Source organism: Labrus mixtus, chromosome 21 (genome assembly GCF_963584025.1).
Source record: "Labrus mixtus chromosome 21, fLabMix1.1, whole genome shotgun sequence".
Classification (NCBI taxonomy): Eukaryota; Metazoa; Chordata; class Actinopteri; order Labriformes; family Labridae; genus Labrus; species Labrus mixtus.
Genome location: NC_083632.1, coordinates 1,689,368 through 1,708,882, shown reverse-complemented (window position 1 = coordinate 1,708,882; position 19,515 = coordinate 1,689,368). Strand labels below are relative to the sequence as shown.

At 42.8% G+C, this 19,515-nt stretch overlaps 2 protein-coding genes across 6 annotated transcripts in view; both read right to left on the bottom strand.

The window, feature by feature from the left end:
- fmnl1b (formin-like 1b) overlaps nucleotides 1-7,916 on the bottom strand; it is a 30,619-nt gene extending 22,703 nt beyond the window's left edge. For 4 of the 5 annotated variants that reach the window (XM_061027868.1, XM_061027866.1, XM_061027870.1 and 1 more), the window contains exon 1: nucleotides 7,019-7,916. In XM_061027868.1, the coding sequence (XP_060883851.1) occupies nucleotides 7,019-7,177 (159 nt within the window). In that variant the 5' untranslated portion in view covers nucleotides 7,178-7,916. The remainder of the gene's footprint in view (nucleotides 1-7,018) is intronic. The other variant, XM_061027867.1, reaches the window with a different exon arrangement.
- A 4,544-nt stretch (nucleotides 7,917-12,460) lies between these two features.
- On the bottom strand, nucleotides 12,461-19,299 carry ccr10 (chemokine (C-C motif) receptor 10). Its single transcript, XM_061028629.1, has 2 exons — nucleotides 19,228-19,299; nucleotides 12,461-14,041 (listed from the first exon to the last, which is right to left on the bottom strand). Exons 1-2 carry the CDS (start codon nucleotides 19,250-19,252, stop codon nucleotides 12,885-12,887), a joined length of 1,182 nt encoding a protein of 393 aa, XP_060884612.1. The 5' UTR covers nucleotides 19,253-19,299; the 3' UTR covers nucleotides 12,461-12,884.
- Nucleotides 19,300-19,515: the final 216 nt, after the last annotated feature.

Here is a 19,515-nt window from a genome sequence, read left to right as displayed (position 1 = left end):
CTCCAGCTGGTCACTGTGTGGTCCTTCATGGATCATTTCATGCACACTTGGACGAGTTAAGTGTGAAAGCATGTGGCCTTTTTTTTGTTTTTTGTCGCTCTTGAATTGGCTCTCTCTCACCATGACAACCTGCTCAATAATCACTGCAGTATTCTGCTGTAAGACTTGGAAATCTTTCTGCCTCTGCTTTTAACTATTCTGATTTAAGAGGCGTTTAAAAAAACGTGGAGGAGGAGGAGTGACCTTCACAGCTGCTGTTAAAAAGTGAGCGCTAAGTGGCTACAAAGGAACAACATCTGAGGTTAATTTCAGCGGAGCAGCGTGAATCTGAAGCCGATGTAATCCGTGTTGAACAGCATATTGAATTTAAGAATATGAGGCTCAGACGGGCAGCAGGGAGAGAGAGAGAGACAGTGTGTTGTATTCAGCAGACAGAAGTGGGTCATTGTTGTGGCGCTGAATGATGCATGCTGATGCATTCCTGAATTTATAAAAGTGCTGACGCTCCCAACAGGACGGATCGATGGAATCGTCATGTTCACAGAAACGAGCTGCGTTTGCTGCAGAGGCTGAATAATTCCTGTTCAATCTGAGCTCCCCCGTCTCTGCACTGACATGACGCTGTGTCTGCCGTGCAGGTCACCTGATCAGTTCACTGTACTGTGTGTAACACGTCATTCAGTTTAAGGATCGATGCATCAATCTCACAGGAAGTAGTTCGAGGTCACTCCTGTTATGGTTGCTAATTTGCTCTGACAGTTTTTTTTTGCCAGGATATTTAGAAAAGGAGACCCATCACCTTTAAGAAAAAGCTAAAGACCCAGCTCTTTCATGAATACCTACTAACTTAATGATGATGGTCTCCATATTATTGATGATGATGATGGTAATGACGATGGTTTTTGTTTGATAACGACGACTTATAAGATGGTTTCTATACTGATTAGAGCTCTCAAGAACTGCCCTCAATGTTGTGCTTTGCCTCTGGTCACTTCCTGTCAGCACCTGTGTGTCCAATCAGACTCAAAGCTGATCGTTTGCTCTTACTGACATTGTTCCCTTTTTTCTAGATCCTTGCTTCTGTTGTTCTTACTCTCTGATATACGTCGCTTTGGATAAAAGCGTCTGCTAAGTGAATTGTAGAATTGTAAGAGGCTTCACAGCGTTGGTTTTTAACTGATGCAGAAACACAAGGTGGACTAAATTATGTAGACACACACACACACACACACACAGACACACACACACACACACACACACACACACAGACACACACACACACACACACACACACACACACACACACACACACACACACACACACACACACACAGACACACACACCAGAATCAGCTACCCAGATTATTACAATGAAAGAAGCTCACTGGGAACATATGTGTGATCTTTTTCAGATACAGAAGTTGACAGGAAGTGATGTAACAATAAAAACAGAAGTCCAGCCCGTATGGTAAGGTAAAGGCGCAGTGGTCTGGAAAGAACGCTACAAGGGGACAATGGGTTTTAAAAAAAATTAAAACCTCCTTAAATACACACAGAGTTTTATAAAAAGGGTTAGGGTTAGTCACTCACAGCTGATCTGTAATGAGCTACATAAACAAAAACACCAACTACAGAAAATCCTTATGAAATACTGAATAATAATATTATTATTTGCAGGTATCAGAATTAGCATCGGGGAGGACAAAATGTGGTTAGATTGAGTTTTGTCTTTTGAGTTGGCACATGAAGGTGTCATGATTGTAGTTGTTTTTTATGTCGGTGCAATTTGCAACCTACGTCTAGAAAAGGGGGGCTTTAAAATCACAAGGTTTTGATGTTTGTAACGGGCTCTGTGGTCGATGACTCGGAGACATCAGCACTGGAAAACGGCCTCGTCAACGCATTAAAAAGAAACTGATGAGGAAGAAATCAAAGGTCATTCTGGAGCTGACAGACAGCGTGTTGTAGGATTGTGATCCTGCAGCTTCAGGTGTAACGACGTGTAAAGAGGATGAAAGAAACTTTAATCAAACTGAACTTCTTAACCTCCTTAACAAGCCAGTAAACAAACATTCCTGTTTTTCTTCTTCTCTCTCTCTTTCTCTCCGTCTGTAAATACACAAATCCACAGATGTAAATTTACAATTCCACCCACTGCCGCATAACCCAGCTGGGAAATATGCAAAGTGTTATGTAAAAGCCCTAGAGACAAAGTGCTCCACGTAAATTTGGAGCTGACAAAAAAATCGTTTCAACACCGGCATTATCCGAGTGGCGTCCTGCGGCCTGTGCAGATTTCCGTTGATCCGTTCAGGTTTGAAAACACTGCAGTGACACCAGACACAAGAGGCATTATAACATGAATGAAGCGTCTATAAAAGCTGCTCACAGAGAAACCTAAAGGCTTATATACTGCACACTGTCATGCAGATGTGAGGGGTGCACACCCTGCAGACCCCTCACCAAGGAGGAACACTTTCCCTTTGAGCCTCTGCAGAATGAGACCAGAGTCACGCTGCTGCATCTTCACTCACTCAACCGCCTGGTTTGTATGCAGACAGAGTTTATTCTCCATTTAACACAGAAGACTTCCTCTGCAGACTCAGCAGAGGACGGGGGAGGAGGAGGAGGAGGAGGAGGAGGAGGAGGAAGAGGATGAGGAAGAGGAGGAGGAGGAGGAGGAGGAAGAGGAGAAAGAGCAGGAAGAGGAGGAGGAAGAAGAGGTGGAGGAGGAGGAACAGGAGGAGGAACAGGAGGAGGAGGAGGAGGAGGAGGAAGAGGAGGAGGAGGAGGAGGAGGAAGAGGGGGAGGAAGAAGAGGTGGAGGAGGAGGAACAGGAGGAGGAGGAGGAGGTGGAGGAGGAGGAAGAGGAGAAAGAGGAGGAGGAAGAGGAGGAAGAGGAGGAGGAGGAGGAGGAGGAAGAGGAGAAAGAGCAGGAAGAGGAGGAGGAAGAAGAGGTGGAGGAGGAGGAACAGGAGGAGGAGGAGGAGGAGGAGGAGGAGGAGGAAGAGGAGGAGGAGGAAGAGGTGGAGGAGGAGGAACAGGAGGAGGAGGAGGAGGTGGAGGAGGAGAGGGAGGAGGAAGAGGAGGAGGAAGAGGAGGAGGAGGAAGAAGAAGAGGAGGAGGAGGAGGAGGAGGAGGAAGAGGAGGAGGAAGAGAAGGAAGAGGAGGAGGAGGAGGAGGATGAGGAGGAGGAGGAGGAAGAAGAGGAGGAGGAGGAGGAAGAGGAGGAGGAAGAAGAGGTGGAGGAGGAGGAAGAGGAGGAGGAGGAGGGGGAGGAGGCGGAGGTGGAGAGGGAAGAGGAAGAGGAGGAGGAGGACGATGAGGAAGAGGAGGAGGAGGAGGAAGAGGAAGAGGAAGGAGGAAGGAGGAGGACGATAGTGGAGGACGAGGAGGACGAAGAGGAGGAGGAGGAGGAAGAGGAAGAGGAGGAGGAGGAGAGTGAGGAGGAGGAGGAGGAGGATAGTGGAGGAGGAAGATAAGGAGGAAGAGGAAGAGGAGGAGGAGGAGGATAGTGGAGGACGAAGAGGAGGAGGAGGAGGAGGAGGAGGAAGAGGAGGAGGAGGAGGAGGAGGATAGTGGAGGATGAAGAGGAGGAGGAGGAGGAGGAGAAGGAGGAGGAGGAGAATGAGGAGGAGGAGGAAGGAGGAGGATAGTGGAGGAGGAAGATAAGGAGGAAGAGGAAGAGGAGGAGGAGGAGGATAGTGGAGGATGAAGAGGAGGAGGAGGAGGAGGAGGAGGAGGAAGAGGAGGAGGAAGAGGAGGAGGGCTGGTTGTTGGGAGAGATGATCTATATTTGTGTGGAGCAGGATGTGGAGGAGAAATGATCAGCTGTTGTTAATCTGCTGCAGAACAACAGATTCTTTTATTTAACTGCAAACTAATACAAATACATAAAATGTACTGCTGCTGCATACACACTCGAGCACATCCTGCACTAACACACACACACACACACACCCACCCACCCACACACACACACACACACACACACACACACACACACACACACACACACACACACACACACACACACACACACACACACACACACACACACACACACACACACACACACACACACACACACAGAAGAGTGAAGGCTCTTTGAGTGTGTCTGGATGAGATCCTCAAACACCATTAATGTGTGTCATGTTCAGGTATCCTCATGTATTTAATGTATTCCAGCTCCAGAGGACAAATTAATGCAAATGAATTCAAATGAGTAATCAAATGACTCGACAGATCTTAAGAGTGATGAAGCACTTAAGGCCTCCTGTCTTTGAAGTTTAGGTTTGATGCAGCTTAAAGGTTCAGAGGAGTTTTACCTCAGAGATAAGTCATCTTTAATTGATTACTGGGGGAGTTTGTTCTCTCTGTTTGACCTGCCTTTACACTGTGTTAGGATGCAGTGGGCGGTCGGCGTGCAACAATTGGGGACAAATTCAAGATTCAAGATAGTGTTGTGGTGAAAGGCCACTTTGAGTTAACACCATGTACATGTTTCTGATGACAGTGGAACCAGAGCACCGGAAGAAACCAGGACAAATCACAGACTGTAAATATTGTTTAAAGTCTGGAGGCGGCAGCGGCCATGCTGGAAATGCTGTCTCAGTCTAACTTTCAGTCAACCTAACGACAGGCTGAGAGCTGGAGCTGAGGCGGGTTTTAAACCTCCTGACAAACCGTTACACCGCGCCCACCTGTCAATCAGGTCAGCTACACGCCTTATTGTGAATAACTCTTATCCTTCATCAAATCAAAACTGATAAGTCATCAAAACATTCACCCCCCGTACAGTGTGTGTCCATCGAGACATGAGCTAATCACACCTATTTGGTTTTTTGAACCAGGCTGTAAACATGTTAATCTCTGCTGTAAAAACAGGCTTTTTAGAATGGGTGTGTATGTGACTTCCTGTGCTTCTGCAGCCAGCCTCTAGTGGACACTCGAGGAACTGCATGATAGAGATCCATAACTTAAATCTTTAATACAAACTGATGTAGACATCAAGGTGAACATTTTGGGAGTAAATCATCAGATTCTGCAGGTTTCTGGAGCAGATTCTCTTTGGTTAAGAGGAACAACTCTTCAGCAGAGGTAATTACAGTTTCAGCTCGGCCCGGCCAGGAGAGCTTTCTGCTCACACACATTGATTGAACCTCCTCAGATGAAGGAAGCAGCGTTTATCAGAGCTCTCATTGATTATCATTCACCTCGAGGAGGGCGAGGAGGAGCTTTCTGTTTCTGTTAAGGATACTCTCTGACAATAACCCTCAGGTCTGTTTATGTTTGAATAATATCAAATCACAGATCAGCTAACATGATGTCACATTACATCGTCCCCCGCCTCAGAGGCTCAGGTGATAACGATCAGAGAGCGACAGCAGGAACGCACGTTATGCTCTAAAGCAGTCCGTCCACATATTGAACGTGTCTGCGTTGTCAGACTCACATCTGTCAGCACCGAGGAGGCGTGATGACATCAGTTCATCACAGCTCACTTAGTTTTAAACAGGAGACAAATAAGAGCTCAGTGAGGGAAGTAGAGAAATCAAGTTACTGTCGAGGAATGCTGGTCGTGTGACACAGCGAGTTTGTGAGGGAGAGCCTGGCGATAAAAGAGTCAAATCTTTGTTTAAAGAAACGTAAAGATATTTCTTGGACTAATAAAATCTGTTTTTTAAAAGAGAGAGGAAGTGATAAATAAAGAAACACTTTCCGATCAAAATAATAAAGATGAAAAGATGGATTTACCAAAACCATTCTAAAAGTCAGTTTACGTAAAAGTGGAAACAACGTAATCAAAACCGGCTGCTAATTTCAGTGTAAAGGAAACATGTTGAAGTGCTGGCTTCTCTGACAACAATGCAGCAGCCAGTATGTCCTCCTTCTAACTTTAGATTCTGCTCCTGAATGCTCTGGATTTGTTTGGACCAGAGAAGGTAGGCGCTTTTAAGGCGACCCCCGACACAGCCGTTTTGGACGCCCCTCGGTTTGCCAGATACGAGACCAGTTATCAGGTCAAACCAACAGGTGTTGCAGTGAAGCAGCCAAGAGAAGTGGTTTACCAAGCAGCAACCATGAAGCCGATGCTGAAGTGTAAAATCCTGCAGTTCCTTGAGTGTCTACTAGAGGCTGGCTGCAGAAGAACAGGAAGTCACATACACACCCATTCTATATACTGTACATCCATTACCTATACCGCTTTTCCTGGGTTGCGGGGGGGATGCAGACGATCCCAGCTGTCATGAGGGGCGGGGTTACATCTTGGACTGTTCACCAGCCAATCACAGGGCTGACATATAGAGACAGACAATTTAGAGTCAGCAGTTAACCTAACGAGCATGTCTTTGGGCTGTGGAAGGAAGCAGGAGAGAACCCACACATGCACGGGGAGAACATGCAAACTCCACACAGAGAGGCTCCTGTGGCTCCTCCTGGGGATTTGAACCAGGAATAAGGACATTAAGGAAAACAACACCTGGAGTTCAAAGTCCTTGTTTCAGTTGATCTTAAAGGTGTTGGACGAAGTTCAGGCCAGGACTCTTTGCAGACCGGTCAGACTCTTTAAAGTAACATCAGAGAGGGGTTGAACTTTTTTCCACCATAAAGTGTTTCATGTCATGTTCATGTGTCTTATATTTCAAAGTAATCTAAGGACTCATTTGTCATGTAGAAAGTATCCCAAGCTTACCAAGAAGAAACACTAAAATGTAAACTTTAGACACACCTTTAATTAAAGTGGAAACAGATCTGACTCCCCCTGTCAGTCCTCCTCCAGCAGACCATGCAGTCAGCCTAATGCTGCAGTAAGCTCCAGCATAAAGGACCTCTTATGTATCTTTCCACAGTGGCATTGTGTACCTGGCACTGTGATAAGCTTGTCCTGAGGACGTGCACATTTCATACATATTCCACATTCTTTGTTTCTCTCTCATGTTTGCCTTGTGTGCTCGTTTCCAATTTCTGTGAAAAGCTGACGTGACCCCGCAGCGCAGAGTGACAACAGACTCACCAGCACGGCACTGAAGCGCTGCTCCAGTTCCTCCTCAGGTGGCATGGGGAGCTTGAGGTCCGCGGTTTGCCTCTGGGACCCTGTTGAGCTTGGAGGGGCCGACGTCGTCTTGCCCTCCTTCCCCTGGGGGACCTCCATGCTCCCTGCTGCGTTTCCCATGTTTTTAAAATCCAACAGATCCGACAGAAAATGTAAAAAAAAAACACAACCCTGCTCCTGTAAATCTCCCCTTAAAAACACCTCTGAAAGGTCAATAATTAATCAGGTGATTTGTTTTTTTAGTTATTAAAAGTTAAGTGTGAGTCTCTGTGAGGCGCCGGCCTGGGACCTTTCCTTGTTTCCATGACCCCCGTCTGTGGATTCATGCTGAAGAAGTGCTCAATAGTTGCCCCTTATCCTCACAGGAGGGGAAAGCAGCGGGATGAAATCCAGCCCTGCCTCTGAACGAGCTCCTGGTGCATTATGAAACCCTAGAAAGAAGGGAAGGGGATATCCTGAGAGTGACAGACAGAGTGACAGCTGAGCGAGTGAAAGAGAAAAAGGGGAGGAGCTCGGAGCCTGTGGCTCTGTGAACGGGACGAGGATGTGACTAAAAGAAATATTTAAAAAACAAGCGGGTTAACAATTAAAAAAGGTTTTACTTCTGTGTTTTCCTCGAGGACAAAACTCTGAAGGAAACTACTCCAAAAGCTGCAGCGAGCTCGGGCAGGGAGAGTTTTCTGGGCTTGCAGGTGGTCTCTGGAGGTCTTCCATCTGCTGCTGGATGGTGCGGGTCTCTGGGCCTCTGATCTCCATGAGCAGAGGAAGAAAAAGAGGAAGAGAGGGAGAGGCAGAGGATCCAGCAGGAGGACACTCTGTGTATCCGAAACAGGGACAGAGAGAAGCAGAAGGCAGCAGAGGCATGAGCTCCGACAGCAGAGAGCTCAGAGAGAGAGAGAGAGAGCCGAGCGCCCTGGGTCCTAAAGCCTCCATGTACAAGATGCTCTGAACTCAGAAATCAAGCTGTTGAATTTAAGACAAAAGCAACACAAAAAAATGATGATTTTCTTTTGGTGCAAAATAATCCAACAATGTATGTTTGGATCCTCAGGCATCTGTGTCAGCTTGATATCTTCTTCTCCTGTGATACAGAGCTCTTCTTCTGTCAGTAATTATTATGACACACAAATAAACCAAAGTGTTATGAGCCTTAGGTTGATACTTTTCATTACCACGTGTTTAAAGATGAAACTATCTTGTTTACAATTGAATGATCGCTAGATATGAAAGGTGCCAAACGTTTAAAAAAATAACTACTGACTTTTATTCTTATTTTGACCAAAAGCTGACACAAGGGGAAACAGAGATTGTTCATGTCAGCTACGCGTATCGTTCATAAAATCAAAAGTGGACAGAGTCAGAAATCGGGGAAAGAGATCAGGAATGACACGCTGAAAAGGATCCACAGGCAGGACCTGAACCCAGGCTGCCCACTTGGAGGTCCACAGCCTCCGCACAACTCAAAGGGAATATATTTGATAAATCTGTGACCTTCTTCATCTCCAATGAGATGCAGAATCTTTTAAATTGAGCTTCCTGAATCAACCTCTGTTAAACACACCTGTAGAGTTTATACTCATTTTGTTTGGACTGTTTTCAATACGTTTATGTTCTTGTGGTTTTTCTTTTCTTTTTCTATTCATGCTGTTCAAACTTGAGCAATGCCCCGCCTTTGAGTTTATCTTTAAGAAGATTAGTTTTTGTTGGAGTGTTGTGAAAGAGACCTTTTGTTTTTATGCACTGACGGCCTGTTACCGAGGCCGTAAATATAAACAGTGCAGCTGCAGTAGGGCCCATGGGGTGGGGGGGGGGCGTGAAGAAGGCGGGCCCCCTCTATACTAGGTCACTATCTGACTCGATGAATGTCAATTAAAATTGTCAGTCAGAGATACATCTGTGTCCATTGGTTATAAATGGCCTTGAAGAGGCAGAGCGATCTCCATCATGGCTCTCTTTGTGTGTTATAGTCACAATCTAAAACAATTCACTTAAAGTCTTTATATGTGATGTTTCACACTTAAATATAATATAAATCAAGTATATCCTCTGAAAATAACTCTGTGAGTCATGACTGTCTACAATGGGTGTAACACCCGAGTCCCACTGTCTGTGATGTTTTCAGAGTTTTCAGAGTCCTATCTTCACTTTGTTTACATCGCCGGGACGGCCGGCTGACTCCTCCCCTCACGTATAAAAGTTGTTTAATTGAGGGACTAGAGAAAAGAAGAATAACATACTGTACTCACTGCTTAACTGTGTTTCTAGATCACGCTCATTTCAGGTAAATTTACATGCAGTGCACTTTTTGTGAGTCATGAAAAGATAAACATATTATGGATAAAACTCCGGCTTCCTCATTTCCGACTAACACCTAACACACGCTGAAATGTTTGCAGCTTACAAATCCCGATCCCTCAGTGATCAGAGGCTCATTCACAACATGTTACATCATCAGAATCTCTCCTAACACCCCGCGTCTCGACAAAGCACAACAGCAGTGTGACTGCTAAAGAGGATCACAGTCCTAATCAGAATCATAAGTTGTGTTCGCGGCGGTGAGGTAACAGTTTGTAAAAACAAGCTGCTGTTTAACTGGAGTGTTACTGGAAGGTGGTGGAGGAGGAGGCCCGTTAATAAATAACCAGTGTCACTCTGATACCTGCGAGTCTGACCACACACCTGGTCTGCTGAACACACGGACTTTATGAAGCGGGACACGTTCAGAGGATGGACTTTGGTCAGGGAAACAGAGAGAGAGGCGACACTCAGTCAAAATGATGTTTAACTGAAATAATCAAATCATATGAAATAACTTCATTATAACCACACAAAGGAAAAGGTTGTTGCAGCAGGCCCCGCTGAGAGAGAATGAGGATCTCTCTCTAATGCAGGCCTATATGCCCATCTGAAGACCGTACTCAGGTGACGACCCTCCTAGCTCCGCCCACATGCCAACTCCAAACACCTGGAGAGAGCACAACAACACTGAGGCCGAGGGTATTTTCTTGAAATCGAGGTTTTCCTCCTCTGTTTCAAAAACTGTACACACACGCTCATTTCTCAAAAACATCCTGGTCCTTGGGGCGCTGGTGGCGCAGTGGTCAGTGCGCGCGCCCCATGTATGGAGGCCAAAGTCTGCCAAGCGGGCGGCCCAGGTTCAAATCCAGCCTGTGACTCCCTTCCCGCATATCATTCCCCACTCTCGCTCTCTCTCTGATTTCCGACTCTATCCACTGTCCTATCTCTACATTAAAAGCCCCCAAAAAAATCTTGAACACTGTGGTCCACATAAAAACGCAAAACACACTGTTACGGCTGTCACAAGCACGCCAAGTCAACTATTATATCCTTGACATGCTAATGTGTTCTTGACATTCCTCTGCAATGACCATTTCATTTTACAAAGTTGTCTCTTCAGGGGTCTCTATAGTGGGAGAGTAACTTTGTGTGTATGTGTGAGCATATAAAAAGTCCAATTAGCAACGTTAGCACCAGCGCTAGTTTGGTCACGTCTAACATCCTTCTGTCTATCCCAGAGGGGCTTTATAGGGCGTCATGCAGTCATTTAAAAGTGTTTTTCAACTTTCAAAATGAGCCTTCAAACATGTTTCAAGGAGAATCACATCTGCAGAAATGTAAAGAAGAGACTGGGTTTGTCTCGTCTTTGTACCGAGCAGCGTCTGGGTCAGTAAGAGGAAGTGGGACTTCAACATTTCTCTTCTGTTCTTTGTTTAGGTTCGTCTACTGTTCTCTCTGTTACTGTGTTTGTTTCTTTACGTTCTGTAGCCTCTCAGAGTAGAAATACAGCAGAAAGAAAGATTTTGTTGTCGTTATGTAAATCAGAAATGCTTCACCTGTGTACCTAAGCATATCCTCAATGTTGTATTTTTTGTGTCAAATAAAAAGTAAAAGCCCAGAAAAAAAGAGGAACAGAAAAAGCTTCTTTCTTAACAATCACAATCATCCGTTTTTGAACATTAAAAATCTTAATATCATCATTTTCAAGCTCCTCAGTTTGGAGAATTTGCAGCTTTTTCTTTCTCACTGATGTTGATTTCGGCTTCTGCAAAAAGTTGCATTAAAACTCTGAATTAAAATCAATTAAAAATACTAATAATTAATAATTATAGTGTTATCTGCAGGCGGATTTAAAAGGTTTTCTCAGCCTGATGAGCTGGATGAAGACTAGAAGACACTGGTAATCTTATTGTGATAAATAAAACCATAGAACACTTTGGTGGGAAGTTTGAAATATTTGGATCAACTTCAAAGAGTCGTCTCCTGTTTTAAGAGCAAAGTGTACAAAGTGTCTCTGGATCAGGCTGCCATCTAGTGGTCAAAACATCACATTACTGCACAGCGTGGGATTTAGTTTCTGAACTTCTCTTTTTTAAAAACTACAGATGACATGTGAAGATGAACTACACTTAATCAGAGCAGCTTTAGAAATCATTTAAATAATTATTATTTGTCATGAGTGTAAACATTAAAGTAACAAGATAATATTTTCACAGAAACTGGGTTGTGTTTTCTTCTTGGCCAACTCGTTCACGTTCAGCCAATCAGAGCAACATGTCAATAAAAATAAACGTTAACTGGGGTGAAAAAAAGGAAATAAATGTGAATATACTTGAAGAAAGATTTGAGTTATGGATAAATCAAAATGCAAATCAGAGGCTGAGACAGCCGGGGGAACTGGCACCTCTCTCTCTCTCTCTCTCTCTCTCTCTCTCTCTCTATGCATACACGTCATACTGCTGCATGTCACTATCTGTAAATCTTAGTTTATCTTAGTTACTAAGCACATATCTTTCAGGAAGCTCCTGAGCTCTCACGTTGGTGTAGAAGGCCTGCTGCCCTTTTACCTGCTTTGAGATCACACTTGTTATGAATTGGCGCTATACAAATAAAGATTGATTGATTGTCCCTAATAAATAAATAAATAAATAAATAAATGCGACTCAATCAAAATTACATTTTCAATGGAAACACAAAAACCTTGATTTTCTTGGATCCCGTGAAAATCTGTTGGGTCACTCTTTGTTTGGTAAGACCAACTCTGAAACTTAGCCTTCAGTAAAAAAGGCTCAGAGATTACAACAGAAGGTCTCCTGAACACAAAGCTCTACTACCAACGGTGTGAAAGCTTTTAATAGGATTTCACTTCCTTGAAACTAAAACATGCCCCTGGCTGGCTGGCTGGCTGGCTGGCTGGCTGGCTCGGAGGTTGTGGTTTGGGTTATTGATTGTGTGACTGTGACCGGCTGCAGTTTGTCACCTGACGGCTGAAAAACAACTCCAGACCAAAACAAACAAAGTGGAACGAAAACCTCAAGACTTTTTGAGCAACAAATGAAATGTGTCAACGGAAACAAGTGTTCAAAAACTCATGACTGCCGCAACCAAGCTCCAGTGACTTTATTGCATCACAAGCAAAACAAAAACAAAGAAACACATGTTTAAATACAGCATAACATGAGAACAATACCGACTTTCATGGCAAACATGCAGAAAATACTTGTATGTTTATAATTGAGAAAAACTTAAAATTTGATAAAATATACAAAATGCAGAACATCCAGTAAATCTAGTTTCGGTTAAAGTATTCGTTGTCTAACCGTCTTTAGGTTTCTTTATCCAAACATAAATTTATTTAATAAATATTAAACTCTAAGCTAAACTCATCAGCTTTAAAACCATGACATGCCTAGAAAAACTCCAAAATATGTCGAGTCATGTAGCCTTGCAAACTCATTTATCGTTCGGGTCCTTCTGCTATTTTTAATTGTTTTTTTCCGTTGGTTTTGTGTATTTGTGACTGTCCGTGTTATTCACCTGAGGGAAAGATCATGGTAACTGAAATTTGGGAGGAGGGACTGTGTCGTTGCTGGAGTGACTGCGTCCTCTGGAAGTCGGGTCCTTTAAGCTTTCTAGATGAAGAGGGCGACATGGAGGTGGAGCTGCCTGTTGGTGGCATCAACTGGACTACACTGTGGCAGCCTGAATCAAGGAGGAGCTTCAGCACATCTCTACGGAAGCGCACGCCTACCAGGGCGTACAGGACGGGGTTGAGGCAGCAACGGGTGTATGCCAACGTGCAGGTGATGTATTCCAACAGAAGGTTGCAGAAATCACCTGCTATCTTCTGTGAGAGCACCACAGTGTACGGAAGCTGGAACACAAGAAAAACCAGCACCAGAGCCACCATCAGTTTCAGCGTACGCTGACGATGCCACTGTTTCCCCCGTCTGTCTGCATGCCCCTCCCAGAGCACGTGAGCGATCAGAGAGTAGCATGTCACCATAACAAAGAGGGACAGGCAGAAGACGCCGATGATGGCTCCGTTGGTCACCATTTTCACTCTTCCACTATTCAGCATGCCGCAGTAAGCCTCACTGCCGGACCCTACCACCCCAGAGTAGAGGATCTCTGGCAGGCTGAGGATCACCGCAACAATCCAAACACCCGCAGCAGCTACTTTCCCGCAGGTTAAAATCTGACTGAGCAGCCTTAGCATCTTCTGTGCCCGAGCCACCACCATGTAGCGGTCGACACTGATGCAGGCCAGCAGCAGAATCCCGCTGTACGTGTTGATGGCGTACAATGCGCGCGTGGCCTTGCAGATGAAAGAGGGGAAGATCCAGCCCAGGTGAGTGTAGACGGCTTGCAGAGGGAGCGTCAAGAGCAGGAGGAGGTCGGCCAGCGCCAAGTGGAACAGGAAGATGTCGGTCATGGAGCGAAGATGAAGGCGGCGGTACTGGGCGAAGGTGGCGATCACCAGGCTGTTTCCCAGGACACCCAGCGGGAAGATGAAGCAGAAAACACACGTCTGGAAGGTCTTGATGATGAACTCCTGCTCGGCATCGGCCTCACACCAGTAAGACAGGTCATAGTCACTGCTGTTGGTTAGATTTCCCAGAGAATTGTTGACATAGTCGTAGCCTGTCTCATAATCGTAGATACCATCATCGATGAAACCCATTGCTGGTGGGGAGGATAAAGAGTAGTAAATCCTTGAGCAGGCAATAAGATGACATAAAGATGCTATACCCAACTTTCATTTTACTTCAATGAAAACTTATATCTACAACTTGTGAGTTATTCTACAAAAATGTGCTGATTATTAATTTAAAAAGGGTACCAACATTTAAAAAAAAACATTTTTGAATTTGCACTTTCAAAGGCAACTTCTAAAACTTCCCAATTTCAAAGTTAGGATCGTTTCAAATGCAGACAAAACTTTGAAACAAATGAACACTACTGATTTTGATGACTTCCTCACTTTAAAGGTCTCATATTCTCCTCCTCTTCAACCAGTTTAAATAAGTATCAGAGCTCCTCAAAACATGTGTGTGAAGTTTCTTGTTCTGAATCCACTCTGATCCTGTATTTGATCATGTCTATAAACCCCTCTATTTCAGCCCTGCTCAGAACAGGCTGTTTCTGTGTCTGTAGCTTTAAATATGCAAATGAGCTGTGTCTGACCATGCAACCTCTCTGGAAGGGCTTGGTAGTTTATGACAACTTGTGACTAACACAAAGACATCGGTGCGTCTGCAAATAAAGTTGCATGAAGCGATGTCAGTAGTCGATGTTTATTTGTTGTGCCAAATCGATTTAATCTAGAACACCTAATTGCTGATTCAGAGAAGAGGTTTTTTTATTGGGCAGATTAAGTCACCTGTTGGACAAACTCAGACTTGTTTTCATCGTCAAACATGAGAGAAAATGACGGCATTGTGGGAGTCTGACACCAAAGGTATCGGCATCGGCCCTGATTTTCCCAATCGCTGCATGTCTAATCTTTAGCATTAAGCCACATTTTTAAAACTTCCAAAAGAAGAAGCAACGAAGGAGGAGAACATTTCACAGGAACAGCCTGCATGATGGCCTGCACAATAAAAGTCTTCTGCAGCATTTCTGTGATGAATGAGTCAATCTGTAAAATACCAGAGTGAGACCGACGTGCAAAGCAGTAATTACTGAAAAACATTCAGTGTTACTACTGTACTTCACATCACGATATCAGGAAACAACTCCTCCTCAATCAGGTTGAAATTGAGAGAGCTGCAGTGTAGTTCTTCAGATTACTAAGCAGCAGTGATAGTTGAGTCACTTAGCAGCAGCTTGCGTGACAGTGGCATCATGTCGTTGGCACAGGGGAAGTCGTGGGCAGCTTCATGGTCTACAGATCAGTCAGTGTCGCGTGCGATCAGCCTTTATAGGACGTGTCCACAATCACTTTTTATCATAACTCAAACTGTGAGACTCAGATACAGCCAAATCTACCCGCAATATCATTGAGCTCTTTATTTTACCTTTATATATATGTATATGCTTCTTTTAGCTCTTCTTCATGATGGTCGTGTCAGACATTAAGGAGTTTCTCGTTAAGGTAAGAGGAGCCACAGAGAAATAAATGTTGTATCAAGTCTTTTGGATACAGATGTTGACTGCTTTGTAGCTTTTGGATATATGTCTGATGTCTTTAAATGTAATCTTAAATTAGTTTTACAACTGCAAACATTTTGAAACAGAAAAAATGTAATCTGTGATACGATGTTGGTTGTTATTGTAACTTTTTATCTAACAAACGTCTTACATCTTACACATACATACATATTAGAGCCCGACCGATTAATCTGCCAGTCGATAAATTGGCCGATGTTAGCATATCCAGTGACTATCGTTATCGGCTAATTTATCGCAGATATGCACCGATATTACAGATTTATTTGCCAGTCAAGTAGCATTTAATTTGAGTATCGTTGTTATACACTAGCAGTTCTCTTTCACCAGCAGAGGGCGCTATATGGATTACAACAAGCATCATCACTCTCCAGGGTGTCAAGCAGTGATTCATGTACATGCTTAGTTACTTTCAAGTTGAGTGACCATCTTCTCTTGGTTTTATATATTTTATATAAACTTATATTTTTATATTAAGTGTTTGATAACTGCATTTGAGGGATCAAAGAATAAATGTGTTAATTTAAATCTATCTCTCTCTACAAATCAAACAGAGATATAAGAAATATATCAGCCAATATTTATAATTTAGGGATTAGTTCTGATTCAAAATGGTAATTGTTTGACATAAATATATGTGTGTGCATGGGTGTGTGTCTATCGATGAAGTTAGACAAAATGGATTCTCTGGTTGTATTGATACTGTAACTCCAAACTTGTCTGTGCTGCTGCAATGCCCGAATTTCCCCTCTGGGGATCAATAAAGTACTATCCTATCCTATCCTATTTTACCGATGAAAACATAGCATAGAATTGGAAATACAAAATACGATTTTTGTTTTGTTTTGCTATATTAGAGGCAGTTGAACAGAGACTGAAATGTTTCCTTACAGAGAAAATTAATCTGAGTCATGCAGAGGTTTTGTTTTCTGACATAGGAACTCCCTCTCAGTTTGATATTTATTGACAACCCTCGTCATATGAATGATGGTTTCCTACTGGGAAACATTTTTAACGTATATGCCATTTCCACCATCTTGCATGCTGTTGGCTCTACCTACTCTGGCTCTGATTCATCAGTCTCGTAACTTCTCTTCACTGCTTTCCAGATATTTACTGTCAACCGTATCCATGTCTGACACCTCTACCCACATCTCTGTTCTGAAATGATTAATATTTGGTGTAACTATAGGCGATGGTTCCCCTCCTGCTGTGGAGAACGTTTCCTGCAGCAGGTTGTCATATTAATAGAATTTAAAACTCTGATTCAATACTTTAAACATCAAACGACAATGACACCTGTCTCTATTCCAAAGCAAGTCCAGGGGACGCAAGATTGAGCAATTATTTTTTTCAATTACCAAAAATTGCATGTTGGCAATATTTCAAACCGAAACAGACCCTTCATATTTGTGCTACGTAAACTGAGTCATCCCGTGTTCTGGAGTGTGTTATGGACATGAATGTCACTTCTGCGTCGACCACCGCTATTCTCTCTCTCTCTTTCGCTCACCGTAGCTTTCAGTTAAAATGCGAATGAAGATCAGTGGATTATTTTTAAAGCTTCAGTGCTTCATGTTGGATGATATGGATAATTTCAAAAGTGGAAATTTAATCGTTTTAAAACATGTTTGATATAAAAGTATCGACACATCTGACATTTTGACATCTTCAGCCTAAAGGATCAAGAATTGATCTGGTTAAATCCAGAATCATTTATTTTAAATTAAGAAAATTAAAAAAAACAAAAAAACGTTTTTTAAAACTTTAAACTGAACCTGTTAGAAGTCTGTTTGTATGGAGCTCTGTTAGTTTAGCATCATCACCCACTTTATGTTTGTACTCTGTCCATATGAGGGTTTAGAGAATAAGATACTAAAGAATCTGAGCGTCATATATTTATATTTATTTATACACATTTATCAGTATCTGTTCCCAAAAAACTACGGCATTACATTTACCCTCACCAGTTTGAGTGTGTGCCAAGTTGTATTTCTAAAAAGGTTTGGATAATGAACAGTGTTGTAGTACATTTATACTTGTGCTATTTACAATTTTTTTATTTGGGTTCAAAAACTCTACAAATAAAATTATTATTATTATTTAATACGTTCTTACAAGAAAATGCGGCAACAGTTTCAGAGTTTCCAACCCACTCTTCGACACGTAAAGACATCCAGCTGTGCAGAATAAAAATGCTAAACTCTTACTAGTGGTGCGATCGTGTGAGCAGCTGTTCTGTAGTATAAATATCGCTGTCTACACGGTTACATTTACTTAAATAGATTATAGAGAATCACTTTTTTTTTAAATATATGTTTGCTCATCTTTTGCGCTATTAGCTCCACTTTAACTAATGTCTAAACCAGTGGTTCTCAACTGGTAGGTCAGGACCCAAAAGTGGGTTTTTGAGCTATTTTCAGTGGGTCGTGGAAAGTGTGCCTGGAAAAAAAAAACTGTCAAAAAGCCTAAGCAGCACTTTTTAAACCATGTGTTTTGTACAGTCGGAGGTCCAAACTGCACTATTTTTTAATAACTCAATCTGATTGGTCGAAAAGTGTCTGAAATTTGGGTCGCAATTTATTACAAGAGAGGTGGTATTGGGTCCTGAGGCTCGACCAGTTGAGAACCACTGGTGTCAACACTTTTCCCCTGAACAGTTTCCTTTATTTAAAACTGACTCCACTGACGACTGACGAGTTTAATTTATGTTTTTTGGTTTAATGGACGTTTTGATACACTCTTCAGTTTCCTTGTTGTTACCTGATGAACTCTAGTATTTATTTATTCATGTGGTTCACCGTGTTTGTAGTCTGAGTCTACATGTCTGTGTTTTCTATTTTGTTTCATGTTTTCACCTGGCTGAAAACCAATTTCCCCTCGGGGACAATAACGTTGAAGAAGTTGAAGACTATACGGCAGACAAAAGGCCCCAATCCTTCACAGTCTTATTTTAAATCATGTTTCAGATGTTTTTATTGTCTGTGTGTGACGCTGGCGTAAGGTTGTTGGCATGCGAGGAGTCATGAGACGTTTGAAGATGAGAGGCCTCACATGTTTATCACCACAGTCAGTTTCATTTCTCGTTTTACTCCCGCAACTGCGAGGTTAAAAACAATATATACATTGTATGCTAAAAAAAAAAAGTATCAGGCACATTTTATTTCTTTGCTCCCAGAAAAAGAGAGCGAACACCTCGCAGCATAAAGTCATCATAGGTAAAGAAAAGTTTTATTTCCTGCTGACTATAAACAATCTCTAACCCTAACCCTTTTTATTCAAGCTGCGACTCCTAGGTTATAACTCCTCGATTAAAATTATTAGAGATTTCAACGAACTCGAAGAGAAGTGGTAGGTGCAGATGACATGATTCTGGACTTTCAAAATAAACCGATCATATGAATGAGTCATCTGCACTCTCTTTGTGATGCCCCGTAACCACACGGCATGACACCTGTGGCGGTGGGTTTAGCTCGAGCAATGAAGAAACAGTCAAATAAATATATAATATCAGTTAAAGTTGCTAAACGACATCTTATATATGCAATATGAATATGATTTTTTTCTCAGATCAACTGATTTTATAAATTTAACTGTATACCTTTGAATTTTTCGCATTTAAGGACATTATTTATTTTGTAGTACCCATCTTTTTCTTTAAGAGTTTTTAATTCCACTCAGATTTTTCTGTGGGACCTTACCTGTGCTGTCCGAGGTGTTGAGCATGTCCTTGGTCCTTCACCTGTCTCCCTGAGTCTGTGGTAGAAATCTTAAGAAGCTGGTACTCATAAAAATAACCCCTCCCAGCCAATGAAACCAGTGTGCTTTGCTGACCTTGCTATACCCACGTGTTGTTGTTTTTTTAAACTTGTGCCTTCATATATCTGACTCTGAGTCCTGGCTACCGATCAGAGCATTACATCTGATCTAGAAACATTTAGGCATCGTTATTGTCTGCAAAATCTTGTTGCTTCCAGTAAACAGATTTT

Coding starts and splice junctions, on each gene's coding strand:
- ccr10 (XM_061028629.1), bottom strand. CDS start 19,252: ATGCTCAACACCTCGGACAGCACAG. Junction 14,042..19,227: donor CAACACCTCGGACAGCACAG/GTAAGGTCCCAC, acceptor CCTCCCCACCAG/CAATGGGTTTCATCGATGAT.